This window comes from Euleptes europaea, chromosome 18 (assembly GCF_029931775.1).
Source record: "Euleptes europaea isolate rEulEur1 chromosome 18, rEulEur1.hap1, whole genome shotgun sequence".
Taxonomy (NCBI): Eukaryota; Metazoa; Chordata; class Lepidosauria; order Squamata; family Sphaerodactylidae; genus Euleptes; species Euleptes europaea.
The window spans coordinates 25,911,315-25,930,602 of NC_079329.1; the positions used below are offsets into that span (position 1 = coordinate 25,911,315).

Genomic DNA, 19,288 nt, shown 5'->3' on the forward strand with positions numbered 1-19,288 from the left:
GCCCGCCCAGCAATCGCGCGGCTAGAGGGGAGGGGAGGCTTTAGCCTCCCAACCATTGAGGGCAAGGGAAAGGGGGACCCGGCCATTCTCCACGGTGGGGGGGGGGAAGACAGCACGCCTGCTCGCCCGCTCTCTCTCTCTCTCTCAGGCGCGCCGGCTCCGCAGCCCGGCTGCCGGCGCGAGCAGGCGCAAGAGCAGGGGCTCCGAACCAAGTTCAGAGAGCCACACTCAACGGGCCAAAGAGCCGCATGCGGCTCTGGTGCCACAGTTTTGAGACCCCTGCTCTGTACCATGCAAACATTTGTATTTCAGTAGAGATGCAGAGCTGGTGTGAGAGCACTTTGTATGAGTCAAGTGACCCACTGAAGTTTTATTGATTTATTCATACCCTGTTTGGCTCCCCAGTGGGAGACTGCAGCTTCTGTGTTCTATCCTCACAACTACCCTGTTCAGATTTATTATTAATACGGCTAATGCCCTTAAAACGTATCAGTTACAGGATAAAATTGAAGAAAAAAGAAAATAAAGTAGTATTTAAAACTATATGATAGACAATTCTTAAATAGTTTAAGCAATTAAAATATCTCGATTTAATAAAACATTTCCCCCTTTTTAAAACACCCCTGTAAAGTAGGGTTAGCCGAAGAAGAAGAAGAGTTGGTTTTTAGATGCCGACTTTCTCTACTTCTTGAGGAAGAATCAAACCGGCTTACAATCGCCTTCCCTTCCCCTCCCCACAACAGACGCCCTGTGAGGTAGGTGGGACTGAGAGAACATGACTGGCCCAAGGTCACCCTGCTGGCTTCAAGTGTAGGAGTGGGGAAACAAATCCAGTTCACCAGATTAGCCTCTGCCACTCATGTGGAGGAGTGGGGAAACAAACCCGGTTCTCCAGATAAGAGTCCACCACTCCAAACCACCACTCTTAACCACTACACCACTAGAGAGAGACTGCCTTGAGGTCAGCCAGCCTACTTCCATAGCCAAGTGGGAATTTGAACCTGGATCTCCCAGATTCTAGCTTGGCGCTCTAACCACTATACTGTGCTACCTATCTAATGGATTGGTCCATTCCTGTTATTTATTTGACTTGGGGCATGGCCACATGGAAGCACTGCTCAGCAGCTGCCCCTGTAGTCACTTAGCTAGCATGTGTATTAGGCCGTAGGCAGTGAAATGGTGTGTTCAAAAGACCATTCTGTTTTCTTGGATATGTTGTCTTGGGACAGTCTCCAAACAGGAAAGTGTGATTTCCCCTGTTTAATGCAAAACTATTCCCTTTAGGAGCTGAGAATAGCTGGCAGAAGGCCACTCAGGAGCTGGGACTTGTACTGAAACAAGGATACTTGGAAAAGAAATCCAGAGGTAAACCTTCTCCTAACCAACCTCCACAGTAACCGCCGCTGATCTGTCAGTTCACGTTCCATCCCTGTATTGTCTTTATGTCCTCAATTGCAAGGCCCCCTGGGCAGGGGCTCTGGGCACCTTCTCATCCTGCACTTTGAATGCCAGTAGAAGTACCCAAATACAGAATAAACATCCACTGTTTCCTGTGCTGTCCCTTTTTAGAAACATGGAAACGGGAACCTGATTCTTGTTTTAAATATATATATATATATTTTAAACTTACAATTACAAATACATACAAACAGATTACGGCATTACACTTACCTACATAACATTTAGCATAACACAGCATATCATACTACCAAAGGTGCCATATTTTATCCTAAGTTAACCATCTATTTGAGCAGTTTTTATTTCTACCATCTATTCAACCTTGTTTCTTATATCTCCAAGTAATCCATTTAAGGTTAGTCATTTAACTTATGTTTAAATCTATATATAAGTATAAAGGGGTTTTTTTTTTTACTATATCCTACCCATATTACTTAAACAACTGCATTGTATTATTAAATTATCAGATTATTACTATTGTTTCTGCAACCTGATTCTTGACAGACAGGTTGATAATTTATTTTAAAGGGGTAGCGATCCGAGTCACAGCCCCATTTACTATTCTTTAACAGTAGCAAATAATGTAGCAAATAATATATCCGTCTCTTATATATAGCTGATGCAACACCTGTCCATTATGTACTTCAGAATCAAATTGTTCCATGAGAAACCACCATAGTGTTTATAGTACATCTGAGATGGGCAGGCTAATTGCAGCACCTTGCACACTATTGGCCTAGATGAAACACCAGAAATGGGTTGTTAAACAAAGGCTGTGTATGCAGGGCTGTTTCCCCGCGGTCACCCCAGCCAACTTCTTTGGGGCTTCCTTTTGATTATGCATGCCTTTCCTGACCGTCAGAGGTCACCTCATGCTCCTCCCCACGTGTTTCTGCATGTTTTGCCCATGTTTTCTGGATGCTGTTTTAGCCAGAATCCAGAAAATTCAGGCAAAATGTGCGGGAACATGTGGGGAGCATGACGCAACCTCTGATCATCAGAAAAGGCATGCATAATCAAAAGGAAGCCCCAAAAAAGTCAGCAGGGGGGGACCACGGGGAAACAGCCCTGCATACATGGCCAGAGGAAGCACTTTGCTTTATAGAGGAGCTATGTCTCAGGAATCTTGTAGATTCCTTTGAAATGTGGTGTTGGAGGAGAGTTTTATGGATACCATGGACAGCCAAAAAGACCGATCAGTGGGTTCTAGATCAAATCAAGCCTGAACTGTCCCTAGAAGCTAAAATGACTAAACTGAGGCTGTCATACTTTGGTCACATTGTGAGAAGACAAGAGTCACTGGAAAAGACAATCATGCTAGGGAAATTTGAATGCAGCAGGAAAAGAGGAAAACCCAACATGAGATGGATTGACTCTGTAAAGGAAGCCACAGCCCTCAGCTTGCAAGACCTGAGCAAGGCTGTTAAAGACAGAACGTTTTGGAGGACATTGATTCATAGCATCACTATGAGTCGGAAGCGACTTGAAGGCACTTAACACACACGCACGTCTTGGGAAATCCATTGGGATTGTCAAATCATTGCTTCTTTCCCAGTTCTTGCCCAACAGCCTTGTTTTGCCCTTTCTCCCTTTTTTTCTTCACAGACGCCAAAATCTTTGGCTCAGAATGGCAGAAGCGATGGTGTGTCCTCGACCAGATGGCCTTCTACTACTATGCAAATGAAAAAAGTATGTCACCTTCCTTGTTCTCTCTCTCTTTCATGCACACATTTTCTCATATGTCCACACCTTCGGTATTTTCAGCACACCAACCAGTTGCATTAAGAAGGAAGAAAGGGGGATTCTGTTGAAGAGCTAACGTGTCATGGATGTAGAACTGAGTAGGCAGGGACAGGATTGTAAGACTCCAGGAAATCTGATCAGAGGTTTAAAAGAGCCAGCGTAGGATGACAAAAGCTGCTACGACATGGAAGTGTGAAAATTTACCCCTGCTGCCTGGAAGCAGGTAGGAACGGCATCCACATGCCATGTCCCTGTGTTACCAGGGCCTCCCCCCTTCCCTCCATTGAACTGGTGCAGAAGTGCTAACATGATGGCAATTGCACCCCGTCCCATGACCTGGGGAAAAATACACCATTTTCCCCTTCCTTTCATTTCCCAGGTGAGTCAGGGTGTAAAGCTATATTACAGCTCAGCTGGGGAAAGGGGTGGGGAGGAGAGAAGACTGTTAAAGGGCCTAAAGAGGGAGTAGGGAATGGGTGGTGTAGTGGTTAAGCTGTCGGATTAGGATCTGGGAAACCCAGGTTCGAATCCCCACTCTGCCATGGAAACTTGCTAGGTGACCTTGGGCCAGTCATACACTCTCAGCCTCGACCCCGCCAAGTATTTGGATGGGAGACCTCCAAGGTATACTGGGGTGTGTTGCGCAGGCAGCCAATGCCAAACCACCTCTGAACATCTCTTGCCTTGAAAACCCTACAGGGTCGCCATAAGTCAACTGTGACTTGATGGCAAAAAATGGGGGGAACACAGAGCTTAGTTCTCTCCCCTTCCCCATGTTGGCTGCAGACATTGATATTCTATCTGCAGCCACCTGGTGGGGTCCTTTGAATGGGGTCAGAGGTGGTTTTTCCTTTGATCCGTCTCAAAGAAGAAAGACCCAGGAGACCCAAGAGTCATACTTAGAATAAGTACGACTCGTCATGTGTAGGGTTCAACACCAACGGGAGGTTTTTGGGGCAGAGCCTGAGGAGGGCGGGGTTTGGGGAGGGGGGGGACTTCAATGCCATAGAGTCCAGTTGCCCAAGCGGCCATTTTCTCCAGGTGGACTGATCTCTATCAGCTGGAAATCAGTTGTAATAGCTGGAGATCTCCAGCTAGTACCTGGAGGTTATAACAAAACTGTTCACTGTGCGATACAAGTGGCTAAGCAAAAATAATCAGCGCTCGGCTCAGTTCTAAACATATATTCAAAGGAGAGGCAGTCAATACAAATGGTGGTGCAACAATATCTACAAGTGAACAGTCATCAAACAGGAAAACGTGATACAACAAATAACAAAGGACAATTCTATATAGAAGAAATCTATGGCATAAGTTTTCCTCTAGGTCCTTAGGACTTTCCGTGTATAATTTGTCTTTGTAAGAGCTGGTCCTTGTGATAGAAGTAGTAAGTCCTTCTCTTTCCTATGATAGGTCCCTATCAGGGAACAGACAACTTAATCCGCTGAACTAAAGTGCTGCGGGAAATCCAACGGGGACCAAAGAACCTGGAGGTTGGCGGCCCTAGTTGGCAACCCTTTTGTAGTTATTCCTTTGCACTCCTTCCCTCATTTATTGTGGACGTTTACCATATTCATACGGAGCTTCACAACCAAGCAGGGATCTGAACCTGGGTCCCTCCCCCCCCTCCACGTGCAGCATTTTAACCTCGACCCTACACTGGCTGTCCCAGCCGAGTGACAAACGGCCTGTGAGGCGACGGGGAGAAGCTTCCTTTCGGATGCAGCCGTAGGAAGGAAGACCACAGACGGGTTGCGTTCTGACATCCTTGTCAGTAAAGAATGAGGGAAAGGAGAAATACGGACACAAGGCCCTGTGTAAATAAAGTATGGCCCATTTTTTCTCCCCATTAGTTGTCAGACGGGCTTTAACCCTCCCCTAAGTGACCATATATAATCCATGTGTCGGGGTGTATAAATATTTTCCAGTTATGCTCCATCAGATGCATATAAACAGGAAGCTAATACTTCCAACTGACTTTGGCGTGCCTAGATAGATGGGCTACGATTATACAGTGCCTCCCATCCAGAGCGAGGGAATGCAAAGCACGTTTTGAAAGAAAATACATAAGGAGCAACAGCAGACAGACATTTGCCGTTTTAGGGCTCAGGGACGGGGCGTCTCTTTCCACCATCCAAGGGATGATGGACATCGGGGCAAGGCAGGTGACACAGATTTCTGATTGTTCATGTACTGTATTTACTCAAAAGGAAGACAACACCGAATGTAAGACAGCCCTTGTAAAAATATTATACACACATACAAAAATTTATGACTGGACATAACTGTGACTTGTATGTGAAAGATTATCTCCTCTCTCTCTCTCTCTCTCTCTCTCTCTCTCTCTCTCTCTCTCTCTCTCTCTCTCTCTCTCTCTTTGGTGGTATACTTGTGAAAAAAACTGGTCTTGCATTTGAGTACATACTGCATTAAAAAAGCCAGTGTCCAGCAATCTAACTAGGTTTGCCAACCTCCAGGTACTAGCTGGAGATCTCCTGCTATTACAACTGATCTCCAGCCGATAGAGATCAGTTCACCTGGAGAAAATGGCCGCTTTGGCAATTGGACTCTATGGCATTGAAATCCCTCCCCAAACTCCACCCTCGTCAGGCTCCACCCCCAAAATCTCAGGTATTTCCCAACCCGGAGCTGGCAACCCTACCTTGTGGTGACCTGGGAAGATCTAAGACCCAACGTGATTTTTGGTGGCTAAGATTCCTGGGGGTCACCAAGGGCAGACAGCAGATTTAGCCCCCATCTCAGTAGTGCATAGGTTGGGAAACATTGCTGGGGGGGGGGGGGAATCCTACAGTCGCCTGTCACCCCTGCCTTTGAGAGGCAAGCAGAGATCCTGCAGAGCTCCTATTTCCTTTTACCAACCCTTACAGGTTATCTGAAAGCCAACACACAATTCTGAGCGGCCAAAGGGAAGTGCTTTAAATTGCTTCGAGTGGCAACTGCTACCCTGTGATGAGCTGTTTCTCTGCATCGCCACACATACGTGGATTGGGCAGTTTTCTCGGTGCCAAAACCCCGAGAGAGGGAGGCTGTTTGTAAATAAGTGGTGGAAATCTGCATGGGAAGCAACCGCACACAAACATCTCATCATGTGATAACGGCTCCCGTATGAAGCCATTTACATCTGTCTCCGGGCGGCAAGAGTTGTACCGTGCCCATACATTTTGCCATCATTATTAATAATAATATTTACACTTAACAGAGTGTACCTTTCATTTGTTCACATTACTCCACTTGCAGTCATCTTTTAAAATAACTGTGCAAGTTAGTCCCTGTATTGCAGGATGTAAGGAGCCCCGTGGCACAGAGTGGTAAGCTGCAGTACTGCAGTCCAAGCTCTGCTCACGACCTGAGTTCTATCCCGACGGAAGTCGGTTTCAGGTAGCCGGCTCAAGGTTGACTCAGCCTTCCATCTTTCCGAGGTCGGTAAAATGAGCACCCGGCTTGCTGGAGGTAAAGGGAAGATTACTGGGGAAGGCACTGGCAAAAAACCACCTCGTAAAACAAAGTCTGCCTAGTAAACGTCGGTATGTGACATCACCCCATGGGTCAGGAATGACCCAGTGCTTGCACAGGGGACCTTTACCTTTTTTATTGCAGGATGTAGATGTTTGATGGTGGCTGAGGGTGGGCTTTTTTAAAGCTGTTTTTGTCTTGATGGGACTCCATGACCAGAAGTGACTCCTGCTAGGAGAAAAATAGCTTTTTAAAAAGCGCTTTCAGGTAGGAAAGTGAGTGGGGTGGAGGCTTCAGCTCCCCGCTTCTACCAGTCTATGATGTACTTGAAACTGCAATTTAAAGGCAACCTGGGGTTCTCCCAGTCTACATGCATCCTAAGGCCACATATTGTGTTTGGCGGCATTCATGTGTCAAATGAGACCATGATGAAGGGCCCCTTCCTCTCCTTTGCACCAAGAATCATGGTTGAGCAGTAACTCAAGTTACTCGTGATGTACAAATGCAGGTGCATGGGTTTATAGGAGTTTATAATTCCAGTTAGTGAGAGGAAACGTATTCCACTTAATCAACTCACCTGCAAAAGATCTATATCTATATATCTATGTACCTATATATCTATTTGTATCTATCTATCTATCTATCTATCTATCTATCTATCTATCTATCTATCTATTATTGCAATCTTATATCTCGCCCTCCCCAGCAGGAGCCAAGCTCAGGGTGGCTTACATAACATTCATTTCAGCACCAACAGATATTAAAATTACAATAAAATCATGTTAAAAATGCTATAAATAAATAAGAAATATGTCCCAGCATAGTCCATAAAAACATCCACAAAATGTATAAGATAGTTGCACCCAGTAGCACATGGTCCACAGTAGGGCTGTAAACAGTCAGAACCCCCCCCCCCCACACACACACACATAGATTGTAATAAGTTCAAATAGAAGCATTGGGGTGGGGTGGGGGAAATAGGGAGGCCAGCAAGGATGGGGAAAACATAGCTGGCCTCAACCATATGCCTGGTGGAATAGCTGTGTTTTACAGGCCCTGTGGAACTTCTTCTGTGCAGTGGCACACACCCATAGATCAGGCAAGAGCTGGAGTTTAACTGTGGTTTTGGGGGCAAAAAGAGAGGCACGCAGGTGAGCCCAGGAAGAAACTGGGCGTGTGCACATTTTTCCTTGGTGGTGATGGCAAGTGCCGCCAAGTCACAGCTGACTTAGGGCAACCCCATGGTTTGCCGTTGCCTGCCTCTGCATAGCAACCCCGTACTTTCTTGGTGGTCTCCCATCCAAGAACTAACCACGGCCAACACTGCATACCCTTCCAAGATCTAGAGATCGACCTAGCCAGGTCAGGGCACATTTTTCCTTAGCTTGTGAGGTACAAATGCAGGCTAAGGCGAGATTGAACTGGGGTCTGCCTTAGTCAAACAGCCTTCCGTTTAGAGTTGTATTTAATGTGCTCAGCAAGCACTGGGGTGTGCAAGGGATGGGGAATCATGAGAGCCTGTTTGTCAGGGCACGAGGATAGGCAGGCCTGCTTTGGGTACCAGACCATTTCGCTTTTTGTATCCCGTGCGTCACCTGCTTTAAAAAGTACACATTAAGCTGCCTTATACTGAATCAGACCATCAAAGTAAGTATTGTCTACTCAGACCGGCAGCGGCTGTCCAGGGTCTCAGGCAGGGGTCTTTCACATCACCTACTTGCCTGGTCCCTTTAACTGGAGATGCTGGGGGATTGAACCTGGGACCTTCTGCATGCCAAGCAGATGCTCTACCACTGAGCCACATCCACGGCAAGCAAGACAGCAGCTTGCAATTCAGATGACACCTGTCCTGAATCACCCTTACCTTCTTGTGCAGGCAAGCAACCCAAAGGCATGTTCCTAATCGAGAACTACCGTGCCCGGCTGGCTTCCTACCTACGCAAGGATGCCCGAAGAGATTGCTGTTTTGAACTGATGTGTCCTGGCAAGCGTACCTATGAGGTAGGTTTGGCAGAAACGAGGGCAATTTGGTCTGCCAGAATGTCCTAGAAGGAAGGTTGAAAACTGTCCAGCAATCCCCTTTCCCTCTTTGAGCTAAAAAAAATTAAAGGATGGAGGGGGGGGGGTCCCACATCCATGGTCTAATTAAGTAGCCTCTTTTTCTCAATTACATCCCTCTCTGAGATACTGGCCATTTATGCAGGGGTATTTACTTCGCAGTCCCTGCTGGACTGCTTTGAGGCTTCTTTTGCATTATTCATGATTTTACCAACCTTCAGACATGCCCTTGCTCTGGCCTTGTTCTTCCCCTGCTGTTCTAGGATCCTGTTTTAGGACGAATGTAAATACTGCTTCAAGGCAAGAGCAAATCCCCCCTATTTCCATGCATAGCTCTTCGGGTTTCTCTCCCCACGCCCATTTTGGCTTTTCCCTCCAACGTGTCTGTCCCTCCCATCCAACCCCTTCCCTCAAAGCAAAGCACAAAAGAGGGAGTTAAACCTTCATGAAATGTGCAGGAAGACACAGAAGAGAGGCTGCAAAGGTTGGAAGGCAGCTCCCGGCAGGGAGCTGTTGAAGAAAGGTGGGGAGGAATACCCATCAAAAGCACACGCAGTTCCTTTAAGGGCTGACCCGCTCCCCACAAGTAAAGTGCAACAAGTCTGCGTTTTCAGGAGGAGGGACTCAGAAGCTCCGTGATTCACTGGGTATGCCTAATTAATCACAAGGTACTCCTGGAATGGGGGGGGAGGAGAATCATGCGTATGATGTTTGAGACTTCGAAGCAGAAAACTGAGCAGCAAATCAAATGCAAATTTCCCCTGCATAAATGACCGTAGAATTATTCGGGCCTTACAGCCATTGGGAAAAGCTTACTGTGTGAATTGGCAACCTTGCAGAATTTGGGGGGGGGGGGAGACCAGGGCATCTGACACATCCGGACTGAGAGGGATGGAAAGAAACACCCAGTCCCAAAAATTATTGCTGCCTGGAACTGAAAGCACCCTAGACACCCCCCATCTTCAATCTGCCTGATTCACTAAGACCATTTATGTACTGTGTGATTCTGTGTGTGTGTGTGTGTGTGTGTGTGTGTGTGTGCACGCACTCTGTCAAGTCCCAGCTGACTTATGGCGACCCCTTAGGGTTTTCAAGGGAAGAGATGTTCAGAGGTGGTTCGCCATTGCCTGAGAGAGTTCTGAGAGAACTGTGACTGGCCCAAGGAGGTAGAGAGAGAGACACACACAGAGAAAGCCCAGATGCAGGGGACAAGAAGAGTATTTTTTTTAAAAAAAAAATGCACCAGAAAAGAGGAGAGAATAAAACAAACACTATGGTGGCAGCTCCTGCTGAAACAATGTTATTTTAATCAGCCAAGCAGATCCCCAGTACTAATCAGAAGCCCTGCTGGGCAGTATCCCCACCTGGCCACACCTGCTTTCTAAAAACACTTCGCAGGTGGCAAAAAAAGAAGGGTGCAACTCTGTTTTAGATTTCACTGTTGTGACAGGACGTGAGCAACGCTTTTCACACCTCGTGACAAGGCACACCTGAAAGCTTTGCAGCTGTGTTGTCAATCCCCACTGGCTTCCTGCCCACCTACATGACTAACAGTCAGTTGTGGGACCAACGCAAGGGCCGTGCAGATCACGTGGGATCCTTGGGAGCTTAGGGCTGTTTAGCTAGGGAAAAAGGTGGTTAAGGAGACATGATAGAGGTCTATAAAATTATGCTCGCTTCCTGGTCCTTCTTTCCTTCCATCCTTTCTTTGCTCACCCAGAAATAGTAGAGTCAAGTCTACCACCATGCCTGGATGGGAAGTACGCACTCACCCGCATGAGCAAGTACAGTTTCCTCTTCAAAGCGCTGCCCTACGCCGCCACCTAGAGGTGCCTTGAGGGTAACACCACCTTTGTGTGTGTGTTCGCGTTCCCTGAACTCTTAACCATTAATTCAGTGTTTCTCAAACTGTTTGACGTGGGACCCACTTATTACACTGTCCTTTTCAGGACCTGCTTGCAAACTAACCCCACGCTACACTCCCACTCTCCAACATAAAATCCAGGAATCTCATAGCAGTTAACAGTGATTTATTTTTCATGTTTGGCATTTATGAATATGTAGCATTACTTAGCAACAGGTTCAGTAACATCACGGCCATTTTGCACCTGATGAGGAAAGGTTGAAGGAGCTAGGTATGTTTAGCCTGAAGAGGAGAAGACTGAGAGGGGATATGATAGCCATCTTCAAGTACTTGAAGGAATGTCATATAAAGGATAGTGCAGAGTTGTTTTCTGTTGCCCCAGAAGGTCGGACCAGAACCAACGGGATGAAATTAAATCAAAAGAGTTTCCGTCTAGACATTAGGAAGAACTTTCTAACCGTTACAGCGGTTCCTCAGTGGAACAGGCTTCCTTGGGAGGTGGTGAGCTCTCCTTCCCTGGAGGTTTTTAAGCAGAGGCTAGATGGCCATCTGTCAGCAATGCTGATTCTAAGACTTTAGGCAGATCATGAGAGGGAGGGCATCTTGGCCATCTCCTGGGCGTGAAGTAGGGGTCACTGGGGGTGTGGGGGCCAAATTAGTTGTGAATGTTCTGCATTGTAGAGGGGTTGAACAAGAAGAAGAAGAAGAAGAAGAAGAAGAAGAAGAAGAAGAAGAAGAAGAAGAGGAGGAGGAGGAGGAGGAGGAGGAGGAGTTGGTTTTTATATGCCAACTTTCTCTACCACTTAAGGGAGACTCAAACCGGCTTACAATCACCTCCCCTTCCCCTCCCCACAGCAAACACCCTGTGAGGTAGGTGAGACTGAGAGAGTGTGACTTGCCCAAGGTCACCCAGCTGGCTTCATGTGTAGGAGCAGGGAAACAAATCCAGTTCACCAGATTAGCCTCTGCCGCTCATGTGGAGGAGTGTGGAATCAAACCCGGTTCTCCAGATCAGACTCCACCGCTCCAAACCACTGCTCTTAACCACGACACCACACTGGCTCTCCCAACTCTGTGGTCCCTCCCAACTCTATGATTCTATGATTCTATAATGCCAACTCAAATTGAGCCTTCGTGAGCCTCCCTTCGCAGCTCACTCCATTCTGTCTCCTGGGCTCGCCCTCCACATTTGGCTTTGGTCCTGCAGTGTGGGAATCGCTGCATTAATCTGCTTTGGGCACATGCAGGTGAGTGCACTGTTTGCCTCCCATTTGCTTTGGGCATCAGTGATTGCCAGTGAATGCTTAAACCAGCTTTCCTCTCTTGTGTTTTGTATTTCGGTTTGATTTGTCCCCGAAAGTCCCTCATTGACCTATTTTTTTTCCAGCACGCACTTAAAAAAAAAAATTATTTACTTCATTTCTCACCTGCTTTTCTTGCTGAGGCGCAAGGCGGATTTACAGAGCTGCAAAAGATGAGGCAAGACACAGTATCATACGTACAATACAACCTCATTACATAAATTAAAGTCCAAGAAATAGCAACAAGAAGAATGTGTCATATAAACTGGATTTCCCAATTAGAGAACAATGATCCTAAAAAAAATAGATTTCACAATTAGAGAACGCTGAAGTTCAGATAGTGTAATACATCCAGTAAACAATGCAGTATAAAAGGGGAACGAAAAGAAAGGTGCCGAAAAAATTCACAGGCAATTAAGTGAAAACCTTATTACCTAAATAGAGAATGCTCATCCTACAGAATTCTATTGTACTACATCCCTATTGCATTTACAAAAACGACTTTCCCAACACAACAGAAAGCTCAGGTATGGTCCACTGTTGTTTTTACCCCTTTTCAGGGTGACACCTAGAGTTGCTAACCTCCAGGTGAGGTCCGGCGCTCTCCCAGAATTAGAACCGATCTCCAGACTAGAGAGGGACCAGTTCTCCCAGAGAAAATGGCGGCATCAGAGGGCAAGCACTGTGGCATCACATCCCTGCTGAGCTGCCGCCCCTCTCGAAATTCCACCCTCCACATAGACAGGAAGGAAGGTTGTCTATGGCACTTAGTCAGTAGGTGCAACAGGTATCCGTGGAAATCTGGACGCAACCACCGTTCTCCCTTCTCAGTTCACAGCTCCCAGCCCTGAAGACGCCAAGGACTGGGTGGATCAGATCCTGTTTCTGCTTAAGGGTGAGTAGCTAAATAGGGAAGGGAGACGTATGTTACACCTCAGGGCGATGCACATCTGTATTTATTGAGCACTTGGTTGCCTAACACTTGCAACTGAGGACAAACTAGACTGGAAAACTGGGAGAAGCAAAGGCCAGCAAGGGGGAGAAGAATGAGATTGTCATTCCCTTGAGAGTCCTCAAATAATAGATAGATAGATAGATAGATAGATAGATAGATAGATAGATAGATAGATAGATAGATAGATAGATAGATAGATAGATAGATAGAAAAAGGACAGAAAGTGGATTTATGGGGAGCTCCTGGGACATGGAGGATGAAAGCAGGATGAACATAAGAATAGACCTGCTGGATCAGACCAGTGGTCCATCCAGTCTATAGGGTTGCCAACCTCCAGGTACTAGCTGGGGATCTCCTGCTGTCACCTGGAGAAAATGGCCCCTTTGTCAATTGGACTCCCATCCCAAACCCCACCCTCCGCCCCAAAAACTTCCCACCGTGGCAAAGAGGGACCTGCCAACCCTACTAGTCCAGGACCCTGTTTCATACCAGAACACAGAGGCCGAGGCCTTCCCCTGAGGTTGCCTCCTAGCACTGGGATTCAGAGGCTTTCACCAAGGCTAGTAGCCATTGATGGACCTGTCCTCCGTGAATCTGTCTAGCCCCCTCTGGGCTTCCTAGAGGCACCTGGTTGGCCACTGTGTGAATCCCTCCTCTGGACATGCTGCTTTATAATTGGCTGTGAGCAAAACTTAGCTTGCATGCTCCGCACTTTTCCTTATGCACGGAGATTTCCCCCGGGATTGGTCAGGGGAAAGGGAAGAATCAGATTAACAGAGGAATGGGAAGTCCCGGGATTTGTGAGGGCTGGCAGCGAGGTCGTCTCTAATGGACAGAAAACTCATGCGTAATTCCAAGGAACAACCGAGACAGACCGGGGGCGAACATGAAAGTACCCATGCATAAACGACCATAGTGACCCTGTAGGGTTTTCAAGGCAAGAGACGTTCGGAGGTGGTTTTTCCATTGCCTGCCTCTGCCTCATGCCCCAGTATTCCTTGGAGGTCTCCCATCCAAATACTAGCCAGGGTTGACCCAGCGTAGCTTCCGAGATCTGACGAGACTGTGCTTTATTCACCACATCGTGCCAGCAATTGGGACGGTGAACAAAGAATACTTTTTCAGCCTGCTTTGTCTTTGCTTATGGGTGAAACGTGGGTTTTCTGGACCACTCTGGAGCTTACGGGTATGAATCCAGGGGCTGGTAGTTCCACCAGATTTAATTAACTCAAAGGCCAAGTGTGTGATCTTGTGGGATGTGCTATAAAAGGAGGCAACCCTGAGCCAATATCAAATCCAAGTGGATGCCCTCGGTCTTTTTGTTTTGTTTTGTTTAAGCTGCCAGCAATCCTTGCTCCTCCTCATTTCCTGGCATTTATTTTGAGCACAAACCTAAGCCCCTGATGATAGCAAGCAGTGTGTGTGTGATGGGTTAATTAAAAAGTGAACTCCCATCTGCTCCGCTGATGCTTCCTCCCCAACCCTCCGCTTTTATTTTTTGGCTAGCAAAGAATACATGCTCTGAAAGTGCCCTCTGCTGGTCAGTCTACAAAATGGGCATTGCCCCTAGATTTGTAGGAGCTGTAACCAAAAGCCATGGTGGTTTTACGAAGCTGGGAGGGAGCAGAACCTCACCTCCCACTCCAAACAAGCCCATCTACGCTCCTCTTGCGCAACTGCCCTCATTGGCCAAAGCAGTCCTAACTACAGTGTGCAGGAGTGAGAAAAGGCAGAGCGCAGCAAGCTACATGCTAAGCAGAGGTTTCTGGTAAAAAAGGACTCCAGATATACCCTTGCTGGAGAAAAGAAGCCCCCCACCACACACACACCTCTCCTAAAACAGGGAGGAGGAAGAGGAGAAGGAGGAGGAAGAAGAAGAGTTGGTTTTTATATGCTGACTTTCTCTACCACTTAAGGCAGAATCAAACTGGCTTACAATCACCTTCCCTTCCCCTCCCCACAACAGACACCCTGTGAGGTAGGTGGGGCTGAGAGAGTGTGCCTGGCCCAAAGTCACCCAGCTGGCTTAATGAGTCAGGGTGGGGAAACAAATCCAGTTCATCAGATTAGCCTCTGCCGTTCATGCAGAGAAGTGGGGAATCAAACCCGGTTCTCCAGATTAGAGTCCGCTGCTCCAAACCACCACTTTTAACCACTACACCAGGCTGGAAGAGGGTCCATAAGGATTTTCCCCAGCTTATATATTGCTTCAAATTCTACTCCTTTGTCAAAAAGGCATAAAGATACTGGATATATTTTGAACTGTTCCAGATTTTCAGTCCTGGATCCTGTTCAGCTCTGTAAAAATAGTAATCACAGAAGAAAAAAGTGTGCCTTTGGCATATCCAGAGCAACGTTGTAATGCTGAGAAATCTCAGCCAGCTTTCCGTTCCCACCCAACACATCTTAAAGCCAGAGAAAAGAGATCTCTGGTCGTAGAAAAGGGCTTCTTTCAAGCTTGAACAAATGCCAGCCCCCAGAGTTTAAAATGGGGTGTCAAAGACAATAGGCCCAGATTCAGTTTGCTCCTACAAAATGCCAATGGCTGATCATGGTGGTTAGTTTTCCTTTCCCATGATTCTTGTGTTTTCCGCTTCCTTTGCGTGCCGCATCTTTTCCTCCTGCTGGCTTATCCTCTCCTCCCAGACATGAGGTCCCTTGTTATCCCTTGTGAGGAGGATGTCAAAGAAGAGACCTATGATGACATTGACAGTTTCGAATCTTCAAATACGATACTTCAGAAGAATTCTTCTCGGAACATGGAGAACGAGGAGGATGAGGAGGACGAGGAGACCGAGGAAGAAAGCAAAGAGGGCATTTATGAAATCCTGCCAGGTAAGCAGGTTAAAGGTACATAATTTCTCCCTTAAAATGTCAATAACGAGCCAAAGAGCCACTTTCAAATAGTTAAACTAGGTGAGGATTACAGGGTTAAACACCCAGTCCCTTCCCTGCACAGCCCCAAGGCAATCTGAGGTTGCATGAGTCTGCAGTTGGCATATATGGGCAAATCTTGTCTCTTGGGCCTTCAGAGGTTGATACATCCAGCCGAATATTGTCTAATCTGACAGGCTTCCAAGTCAAGCATAGGTGTGTGCATTTTTAAAACATCCTATTCATCCCTAATTTTCATAGCATGGTAACTTTTCCCTGCCCTGAAAACACAATAGTGTCCACTTAGAATGGATCCACCTCGTTCACAGTCCTTTTGTCTACAAAATACTTCTGCCTGGAATACATTATTATGCAAATTAGTGTGAATCATCATGTCAATTTGCAAGTAAAGGCAAAGAAGGAGAAAGAGAAAACTTGACAAGCTGCTTCAGCTGTGTGTGTGTGTGTGTGTGTGCGAAGTGCTGTCAAGTCACCGACTTATGGCAACCCTATGAATTAATGACCTCCAAAACATTCTGTCATTAACAGCCTGGCTGAGGTTTGCAGACTGAGGGCCCTGGCTTCTTTTATAGAGTTGATCCATCTCATGTTGGGTCTTCCTCTTTTCCTGCTGCCTTCAGCTTTTCCTGAGTTCACCAGGAAGGAGATGAGTGGGATGGAAACCTTGCCAATTTTACATGGCTCAACTCAAAACCTCATTGACTTTTTCTGTGGGATGAACAATGACAAGTTTGGCTCCTAGCAGACAGCCCAAACCATCTTTGGGACAAGCAGGAAGCATCTACCTTGTACCCACAAGTAAAAAGTGGATGCTTTTGGTACTGTATGCTCAGCCCTATATTTCCTGAGATGTTTGGCCCTTTGCATCCCAGCCTCGTTATCGTTCCCTCTACCCCCCCCCCCAAGCTAGGCTTGCCAACTTCTAGGTGGTGGCTGGAGATCTCCCGCTATTACAACCGATATCCAGGTAACTGAGATCAGAGGAAATGGCCACTTTGGAAGGTGAACTTTATGGCATTATACCTTGCTGAGATCCCTCCCCTTCCCAAACCCCACCCTCCTCAGGCTCCACCCCCAAAATCTCCAGGTATTTCCCAACCCGGAGCTGGCAACCCTACCCCAAGCTGTTGCTAGTCCATCTGAACTCATAGTTCTCTGCCTCTCCCTTTCTAAATTCAAACTTGTTACCAATCGTTTCTCTGCCCCTCTTGGTGTTTCCTGCAATGTTACATTCTGAAGGCTGGGGAAAGAGATTTCCATGCCTTTACGGGAAAACATCCCCGGTCATGTGTGCTCTTCTGTCAAATTTCTGAGCGACTTTGAATATGTTGGGTGGAACCACAGCTAATGCATGCTATTTAAGCCAAACCCGTAACACCATTTTGAAGTAAATGCCCATCGTCCCCTACTGTTAAGAAGTGAATAGCCAACCCAGGAGCATCAGTCTATAAAATTATGCATAGAGGTCTATAAAATTATGCCTGGTTTGGAGAGAATGGGCAGGGAGAAGCTTTTCCCCCCTCTCATAATACTAAAACATGGGGTCATCTGCTGAAGCTGGAGGGTGAGAGATTCAAAACTAATAAAAAGAAGTATTTCTTCACACAACGCATGGTTAAATTGTGGAACTCCCTGCCCCAGGATGTGGTGATGGCTGCCAACTTGGAAGGCTTTAAGAGGGGAGTGGACATGTTCATGGAGGAGAGGGGTATTCATGGCTACTAGTTAAAATGGATACTAGTCATGATGCATCCCTATTCTCTCCAGGATCGGAGGAGCATGCCAAATATATTAGGTGCTGTGGAACACAGGCAGGATGGTGCTGCTGCAGTCATCTTGTTTGGGGGATTCCTACAGGCACCTGGTTGGCCACTGTGTGAACAGACTGCTGGACTTGATGGGCCTTGGTCTGATGCAGCATGACTTTTCTTATGCTCTTATGTCAGACTATCCACCCCTGTTATCATCACTATGCATACACAGAAAACGGTGTACAGATCTTCCCTTCCGGCAGGAGCAAGATTCCCTTAGTATCTTCATGCAGCAAGGGTTTCTATGCATGAGGTAGATCAACGAGTCTGGTTTTCTGTGTTCAGTGGGATACCATAGAGGGTTATATATTTGCCATCACTAGAGATGCGTGCAGTATCCCGCGTGCATGCAGAAGAGTACTCTTGGATCAGAGTGGTTTAGGTGCAGCTCTGGGGTGCAGCTGTGTTTGTGCACTCCAAAGTATATAAATAGAACTGTTTAGAGAGAGGGATGCTTTGCAGTTGGGGCTTTCGAACAGCTACTCTTCTTCTGTAGGGACATGCGAGTATGCAAAATCCTTGCATATGTACAGCTGCATTGCAGAAAGGTGCCTGCAGATGATTTCAACAAGAATGCCAAGGCAATGAAATCAGGGCCTGACCTAGAGACAAACATCTTCCTGACCCTCAAACATAGCGATCTCTCAGGACCTCACTCTAATACATTATGTTCTTCCCCAGATCCTTCTGATCTATGTGTACTTGCGAGTTTCCTACATGGAACTCAAATCCTAGGGGCGTGGGGGCCTGATTTGGATCAGGAATCATGGAATCATAAAATCATAAGAGTTGGAAGGGACCACCAGGGTCATCTAGTCCAACCCCCTGCACAATGCAGGAAATTCCCAACTACCTCCCCCCCAGTGACCCCCTACTCCATGCCCAAGATGCCGTCCCTCTCATCATCTGCCTAAGGTCACAGAATCAGCATTGCTGACAGATGGCCATCTAGCCTCTGCTTAAAAACCTCCAGGGAAGGAGCGCTCACCACCTCCCGGGGAAGCCTGTTCCACTGAGGAACCACTCTAACTGTTAGTCTGGTCTGACCTTCTGGGGCAACAGAAAACAACTCTGCACCATCCTCTATATGACAACCCTTCAAGTACTGTCATATAGAGGACTGTAGTATATGAAGAAATGGGGCTTCAGCCTTCTCCCCTGAAGCTTTTTCCCAATATGAAACTGCCCGGGAGGCATACTGGTGGGACCCCAGTGGGGCAAATAGTGACCCCAGGGCCATTTCAACTCAGGAAAAAAGCATAAGCACCCTCTCTCCATGAACCACAGTCCCAGTCGGAATCAGATCCCCTCACACCTGGGAAGTTGGTCCTCGCAGGGAACTCACAAGCAGCGCACATCTGACTTGGGTAATTTTTTCATGGAGGTTTGAAGCGGTTTCACTTTTGTTTTGCAACGCTGCTAATTTTTGATTTTTCGTGACTGCTTCGAATTTGTGGGGAAAAACCGCTTCATCCCCGCATCAAGTCAAACCTGTTTTGGTCTGTTCTTTCCTTTTGCTACGTGGTTTTTGGCGCAGATCTCCATGAAAAACTCCCTGGGGTCAGATGTATTCTCCCCGCCCATGCAGGCAAATTTCTCCTCCCTCCCCGGCACGCGAACGGTGATTGGACAAGGTGAATTTTGTGCTCTGGCAAGTATCGCAGGCCGCCATTCCACCTCCGCAGAAGTCTTCCGGCCAGAGATGTGTGCATTTCCTCTTCATAGGACT

General features: G+C 47.0%; 1 protein-coding gene across 1 annotated transcript in view; it reads left to right on the forward strand.

Annotated features, from left to right (window-relative positions):
• The window catches only part of SKAP1 (src kinase associated phosphoprotein 1), a 124,649-nt gene that overhangs the window by 21,495 nt on the left and 83,866 nt on the right, over window positions 1–19,288 (forward strand). Inside the window, exons 2-6 of the mRNA XM_056864627.1 lie at window positions 1,285–1,365; window positions 3,064–3,147; window positions 8,552–8,676; window positions 12,730–12,793; window positions 15,500–15,688. Coding sequence (XP_056720605.1) covers window positions 1,285–1,365; window positions 3,064–3,147; window positions 8,552–8,676; window positions 12,730–12,793; window positions 15,500–15,688 — 543 coding nt within the window. The remainder of the gene's footprint in view (window positions 1–1,284; window positions 1,366–3,063; window positions 3,148–8,551; window positions 8,677–12,729; window positions 12,794–15,499; window positions 15,689–19,288) is intronic.